Raw genomic sequence first — 7839 nt, 5'->3', positions numbered from 1 at the left:
ATATAATTTCGGTACATCAATGAGAGACCATTGACAATGTTGCGGCACATTCCGAACTAACATGTATAAATGTGAAACAAGAATTTGCATATTTCATAGTTTTTCATATTATTGCCTGCCATTTTGAGTTTCAGAAAAAAAAATGAGGATTCAGAAATATGTTTGAATAGCAGAGTTAATATGGTTTTTTTAGAGGGCCTCTTAACAGATCGTCTCCGGGGGTTGTTGACTGACCAGGGCATGCGTCTTTAGTGAGTTAATCTACGTGGTCATCCGCTGTCCAGCTTCTACTGTCTGTCCTCTTTTCTGTAAAGTTCATGTGTGAGCTTTGTGCTTTGATGGAAGATATCATTTTGTCGGCCAACTGTTCAGATATGCTCAGCCCAAAATTTTGATTCTTTATTTTTTTTTAAAGTAGATCTACATACATTGCTTACAATTTTTGTATTTCTTTTTTTGGGGGAGGCGGTTGTTTGTGTCTTGTTTCGTTGGTGTTGCTTTTGTTTTGTTGTTGTTTTTTGTTGCTGTTTTATGGGGGGAGGGGGGTGTTTGTTCCTTGATATGTTTCTTAGCTTCCAAAAGACCCGTCCGTCGTATTTGGAATTCTTAATCTAGGAGGAGTTAATTCCTCTCTCCAACTCTTGAACTCCTGGTGTAGAGTGTGGTGGATTGTTTGTCACGATTTCCAAGTCGCAGACTGTTATTTTTATACACAAAAATGGCTTTTCCGCCTTTTACTTTGTTACGAACTGGACCCACACACACCTAGTTCGGATTTAATCCCAGCACTTATTGCAGTGATTTTTCCTCAAATCGCCATTTCACGCCATTTGAAGGTGGCAGTCAGATTTTGTGCGATAGAGGGGAAAAGGCTTAGCATTCAGTCACAATCTGATCCGATCTGCCTCAAACAAACTGGAAGTTTGATTTCCTAGGCCACGATTGGGTGCATTTGATGAAAATCCTGGCAAATCAGAGAGCCGCTACACGTGTCACATGACATTGTGGAACGAGATGCTTTGCTTTCGCACGCGTGATGCTATAATGTACTGTCGGGTAAAATTTGATAAAGAAAAAAAAATATTAATAAGAGGTCTATTGAATACGGTGTGTACTGGCCAGTGCTTTTTCCCGCCACTACCTGATCCATTCTGACCATGCAGATCGGGCCAATCTGACCAATGGGAATCCCTTCTTAGAGTTCAAGACTATTCTCGCCCCTTCTGGAATGTTCGTTCTCTTCTGGGAACTCCGTCAGCTCAGTTGGCATCGTGCTGGTGAAGTCTGAAGTCTACGACGAAGCGGATGTTCCTGGTTCGAAACCCAGACTGGCCTATCTTGAACTCGGATCGCTTGTGGAGTTTTCGAGGTTCTCAACCCCTTTGACTCTCCAATCGGAGACAGACGGAAACTTCAGAGGCCCCGCTTCTTAAATGAGTTAATAATGTTGATAGGTGCGTTAAACCTATACGCCGAGTTACTTTACTCTGCCGTGCCCGGATAAGGAGCCATGGTACTCCACCTTCAGAACGATCAAGCTTGTGCTTTCGTCCCTTGGGCAAATAAAGTAATAGTAATTATTGTCCTTCCCTCGTCCTCTTCGTACAATATCTTTCATGTGAAATTACTATTATATGTGAAGGGGCTGGATTATTTTTTAAAACACGTACAGCCTGTAAGGACAGGTCAAACAATTAGTTGACATGAAAACAGTTACACAGAGCACATATTTATTAAAACGGTAAAGACATTTTTTTTTCAAAGAACAGATCTCAGAAGGACATAAAATTGAAGTTTGTAACGCTGACGACAAAGATCGTTTCACATGAAGCTTAATAGAATAGAAATCACGTTCTCAAAAGCTTTGAGTTTTTAACGACATCATTTGAGACATGAAGTTTTTTTTTATTAAAAAGTTACACTGCTACAAATAACAAACATTCAATGGTAATAAAGCTTCATTCTCATCGTTTTAACTCCCATTAATGCCCACCTCTTTGGGTGTTTGCCTAATTTATTTTACCTACTTCCACCCGAATCCCTTTCTTCCGATTCAGTACATTAAACTTCTTTAATTTTATACTTTTAACCTGAGCAATATTTCTTCTAAGGTTTCCATTTCCGTCCTTTGAAAACGAATTCTGGAACAGTGCAAGAATATTCCAGAAACCAGACTATAGACACACACTATTATTTATGAGATGAGGCGCACAGATAAAAAATGTCAACAAAATTGAACTAAAATATGATATCTTATTTGGATTATAAAAGCGTACAGCCTGAAATCATTTCCCTCAACTCAACAACTGCAAAACCTCCATCAACAGAGAGATGCCTCGCCCATCTGGTTTGCCACTCCCACGGTCGTTGTAGCTTTATCCTTTAAGCCTCATTAGACTCAATTTAGATCATTTAGAGGGAGCTCTGCTTTAATCCTCTCCGTCAGGGCCAACTTGAGCTTACATGGATACAAGGTCCTAGCAGAGACCCCAGCAGACAGACGGAGAGGCTCCATAAAAAAATCCCCCCCCCCCCACCCAAAGGAATCGAACACACGTCTTCTACTTGCGATGACGAACAGCCAAATCTCTACACCACAGACGCCATTTTCTGACAGGGATATCAATTATTTGAGGTGTTGTAAGGAAATGATGTCACGCTTACGTTTACTTACACAAAGTGCATCACAGTAAAAAGAATATCACCGGTGTGTCAAGCACATGCACAATAGAGAAAGAGTAAAAACCTCTACTTTTCTAGAGTAGAACAAAAACCTTCTATTACACACTGCTCGAACATACTCGTCATCATCATCACTGGCTTTCTCACCCTGGATCAGGATATAGGCCACGAACAAACACCTTCCACCTTTCCCTATCCTGGGCTAGCTACTTGATGATATTCCATGTCTTCCTACTTTTCTGTACATACCCATACATTGATTTAAAAAATTACAAAAAATCCGCATGCATTATAATAAACAGGTATGTTGACATCAAAATTTAAACCAACAATACACACTTAAAAACACAGTTGGGCCTAGAAGGCATGGTTATGATTAACTATTCGTAATGCAATATTTGAGTCTACTCATCGGGCATCGGGTAAAGCGGTACAAATTAATACTGCGTAGTTATAAACGAAATATATCAGTAGTTACCCCAGATGGTGCAGTTGATAAAACTTTTATGTTATGCATTGATACCTCAGCACGCAAGCCTCTACGTATTTCATGTACTCCCGTTTTTTTCTTTCCGACAAAGTTTTTTTAAAAAAACACACGCCGGCTGTTGTTGTGAAGACCCTCTCGCTCACAATCAATGCACGGGCGTTCTTGGTTCAAATCCGAACAGGATCCAAAACGTTCTTCTCTCTGCAGATTAAGTCCTCCTAAAACCTTCTCAAAATGGACTTTTCTGTTCTGTATAAGATTTACATTTCAACGTTTTCTTAATAAGCAAAAAGAAACTAATTCAAATGTAGTTTAGAAAGTTATAGCGAACAAACTAGACACGTAGGTGTAGCAAAAAACACAAAGACCTAGAACGTTTAGGTATATCATTATTATGTACATAATATCTTGCAGTTGTAGCAAGAAGAAGAGCAATCTTCGTGGTGAAGCCAAGGGGGTGAATATGGCGTTTGGCTGTGTTGAAATTCTTTGCTCTCATAGAGCGCTAAAATTCCAGTCGAAATGTACTGTGAATATACAGACAATCAAACAAGCAATGAATAAATGAGTATTCAGGATGAATGTATTATAGAATAGGTAAATGAATAATAAATCAATTAATAGAAAAATAAATAAAAAGGAAAGGCAAACTTTGGGTTTCCCTTTGATTAAGTACACGAGTATATAAAAAAAACAACTAAATGACTGATTTTTTCAAAGCAAAGTTTTCATAGTGATGTGTGAATCTCTAAACAAAAGGCAGTGCTATCCCAGTGTATGTATAACATGCATAATGTAGGTGTCATTCACGCTATCTACACCCTTTACAAACGGAACATACCTGAAGTGCGTTCTGGTGTCTATATTATATCCTTCATATTATCCGCCTTCTCCTTTGAAGTGTCAGAAGAAAGAGTATCCTTTTCTGTCCTTTGTGAGCTGCTCTCCTTTCCGCTTGCATTTGCTTAAGAGAATAGAGAAAACAAAACAACCAGGCAACATGAATTTGTTTCGTTTCAGTTTGGGTAAAAGTTTTAGGCGCTTGCAACTGCATAAGGTGAGTTTTTTTCTACAGAACTGATAAATTGTTTAATTTATGTAATACTTTTGGGATTTGTAGACAGAAAGTTTTCAATAAGTGAAGGACTACACGTTTTATTGATGCTCCTTATTTGCATGCGACCACAAAACAAGTAAACTTGACTTTTTGTCTTCACAAATTATTACTGCATATTAAAGAATTATAAACTTTAGCCGATTTACAACAAACGTAACTACTGCTACAGCAACTTTTGTTTGTGTTGTGAGCGTACTCTAGACCATGAAAGACATTGTCATGTATATTTTTCTAATAGAATATTGTTATAAAATGTGACTGTGCAACAGGAAGGCTAAAGTTTGGCCGTATGTGGTAAAGCAGAGAAAGGAAGAGAAGGGAAAGTGTCTACAGATATTACAGAACAAATTTTTTAAAAATAACAGATGTTACCTTACAACACTGAAGAGATCATCTCTAGTATTTTTAGTTTTAGAACTTGAACGTTCTTATTATTATGATATAACGTTATTGTTCTAAAAAAAAACCCATTTGTTTTATCTTTTAAAAAGCAGTAATAATGAACACAACTCAAGGAAAAGAGAGAAACGAATGATAAGAAATGGATTCTAAAATTTGGAATTGTTCGTAATTTATGGGATTAGAAAGGCAACGGTATAGGACACTGCAAGTGCAAAGGACAGAGATAAGATAGTGCCAAAACCGAGCCGCAAACAAACCTGTTTTTGAAAAGGCTGTGCCAGTTTTGAAGTAGTTTTGCTTGATTTCATCCTGCGCACGATAAAAGAAAATTGATCAGAATATCATCTGCAAGATAATCTAACTATAGTTATATTATACAGAGTATTGTGTTTACAGATGTGAACAACTCTAGATAATATTCGAAATGTTACAGGTAGGTCTTATACGCTGTATTTCCTTTAGGGGTGGGGGAGGGGAGTGCCTTTGGTAGGTCCTGCTTCTTTACTTTCCCTATTTGTTCCTGTCCGTACGCCGTCAGTTTTGGGTTGTTTGATTTTTTCAAATTCTAGAATGATTTTTTTTCAGCGTCGATGAGCTTTTTTTTTACTCAAACTCAAAATCAAACTTCTGTTTTTAGCGGCAGATATTTGTTGTTGTTTGTTTTTTTGTTTGTTTTTTTGTTTGTTTGTTGTTGTTGTTGTTTGTTTTTGTTGTTTTTTTGTGGGGTTTTTTGGGGGGGGGGCTTTGTACTTTCTTTTTTCAAATAAGATTATTTCGTGGGCAATCATTTATACAAGTCACCTCCCTTGAGCAGTCAGCCACTTGCGTGTGTGTCAAGGGCTGCTTTGTGTGACGTCCCTTTGGGTAAATGAGAAGTGGACTCTACATTCTAACGTTCAGAAACGATGGGACTGAGGCAGCATGCAGAAAAACAGTATCGCTTAAATCCCGAGATTCTGACCGAATTGAACACTACACCTTCAGGCCATAACGTAACTGCCCAATCGTTATAATTAGTCACATCTGCATTTAGGGGGCTGTCTCCGACATTGTCCATCGAGATGGAAAGTCGAGCCACAATGAGGTAACGGAAAGCAATGTGGATGTTCCTAAAAGGACAAGCTACGATGGAAAAGTGTGTCCATTCAAATACCTCAAACATCGTGTCAAACATGTAATATATAGGGATAAAAATGTTTTGTTCTACTCCCCTGGAACTTGAAAGAAATTAAATTCTGTAACGTATTTGATGACTTGAAGGCACGAAAGAGTTTGAAGGAGAAAACAATGAATCCTTCGATCACAATAAGGGTAAGTAATTCGTTAACACAAACATATACTCACACACAGAGACAATGAAAGAAACAAAGTCGGAGAGAGACAGACAGACAGACAGACAGACAGTCAGACAGACAGACAGACAGACAGACAGACAGACAGACAGACAGACAGGCAGACAGACAGACAGAGAGACAGACAGACGGAGAGAAGGGGTAGAAAGGGAAGAGAGTGCAGGCAATTGAAAAAGAAAGAGAACGACAGTCAGAAAAAACATATATACATACAGACGGACAGAAAGACAGACAGACATATACACACACATACAGATACACACACACAAACACACACACACACACACACACATACATACAAACACACACAAACGGAGACAGACCCATTTCTTCCTGATAACAGGCACTGTGTAAAGGACAGGGTTCAAGGCCGAGTTGATGGGTACCACCAGAACTGCGGACCAAGCGTAAGTGTCCTTGGAGACTTCGTGGCCATTCAGCGCCAGCAGACCTAGGCGAATAATACACAAGTACAGTCGAAACTGTCTAAGACGGTCACCCAATTTCCAGGGGAAAAGTGGCCATCTTAGACAGGTGAATGTCTTACACAGTGTTATTATTATGTTTTAAAAAACGCAAGAGCGGACACAGGGAAGTGACAGTTTGTACACGTAATTGTTATTTGCAGGTTGCTGTTAGAGCAGGTTAAATTGTATATTAAGGTGAGTTAGTAAAAGTTAGAGACGGGCGGGAAGCACTTTTTCCTTCCCGAGCGAGAAGACCGAGAAGCTGACCGGTACCGGTCCTGAGAAGAGCTTCTCGTCTCGTGACCTAATTCTCGTCTCTCGCCGTTGGACGAGCAGCTCGCTTAGCAAAAGGGTCGGTCGTGACCGGGATCTAAACTAGGCTAGCCCTGTTGCGCAGGTGCAGGCGGTGAAGGAAGGTAGGGAGACCTTGGCCTTGGTCTAAGCCCTGATCAACTCCCCACTCGCCTCGCCTCGCCTCGCCACCCTCTCCCCTCCCTTTCAGTTTCAGACAGAGGGCGGCACGGTAATGGGTGACACTGTCTGCGTTGTCACTTCTCGCTGGCTGTGCCGCTCTTTCCGTCGACCCCTCTCATTCTCTCACTCTCGTTACTCATTATGTCAAGCCAACGAGCGGTATCACTTCTCGGTACCGGCCAGTAGTTTAGTGGCCGGGAAGTGACGGGAAGGGCATTTCTCGTGAGAAACGGGTACTCTTCTCAGCTCGTGCCCGCTTCTAGTAAAAGTCTACTTGGGCCCTCCATTCGAAACTTATTTGACCTATTACGCACATCCAGAGTTGCAGTGATGCCATTCGAGAAAGCCCTTTTAACTTATGAATAGGGTCGAAATGTATTTTTTATTTTATACCGGTGTGCCCAGGCCACACGCTAGCTGGGAATCCATAAGACAAAATGACAACGAAACTGGGCCATAACCGAAACAGACACAAAAATCACCTCAGCAAGAATTTCATGGACATTTGAAGGTTTCAAGCGATTGGTGACCCGGGGGAGGGGGGTGGAGGGGAGACCAGAATAACAGCTAGAGAACTTTTTTGAGAGAAAATAGTGTTGAACCATGATTGCTGATGTCTGTTTCAGATCTTCCACTTGGGGAAAAAAAAGGGAAAAAAGACATGAACACAGAGGGTGAACTGCATAATAGAAACTCGTTGTCAGCGCATGTCTCGCCCGCTCTCCGTTATTTCGTACAAACAACTCTCTAGGACCCAGAGTATTTATTATATATACAAATTATAACTCCAGAGCAGGCCGGGCATAATTGAACTGGGGAGTTGTCCGGCGACTTTTATAAGATAGAAACGCCCCC

The 7839-nt window shown here is 40.3% G+C and overlaps 1 protein-coding gene across 1 annotated transcript in view; it reads right to left on the bottom strand.

Moving 5' to 3' along the window:
* LOC118477376 (G-protein coupled receptor GRL101-like) overlaps nt 1-7839 on the bottom strand; it is a 39176-nt gene that overhangs the window by 23261 nt on the left and 8076 nt on the right. The window contains exons 6-7 of the mRNA XM_035968695.1: nt 6367-6529; nt 4949-5000 (exon numbers count right to left, since the gene is read on the bottom strand). Coding sequence (XP_035824588.1) covers nt 4949-5000; nt 6367-6529 — 215 coding nt within the window. The remainder of the gene's footprint in view (nt 1-4948; nt 5001-6366; nt 6530-7839) is intronic.

This window comes from Aplysia californica, unplaced genomic scaffold, assembly GCF_000002075.1.
Source record: "Aplysia californica isolate F4 #8 unplaced genomic scaffold, AplCal3.0 scaffold00004, whole genome shotgun sequence".
In the NCBI taxonomy this organism is placed as follows: Eukaryota; Metazoa; Mollusca; class Gastropoda; order Aplysiida; family Aplysiidae; genus Aplysia; species Aplysia californica.
Note: the sequence above shows the minus strand (reverse complement) of the source record. Positions and strands in the feature narration are given on the sequence as shown.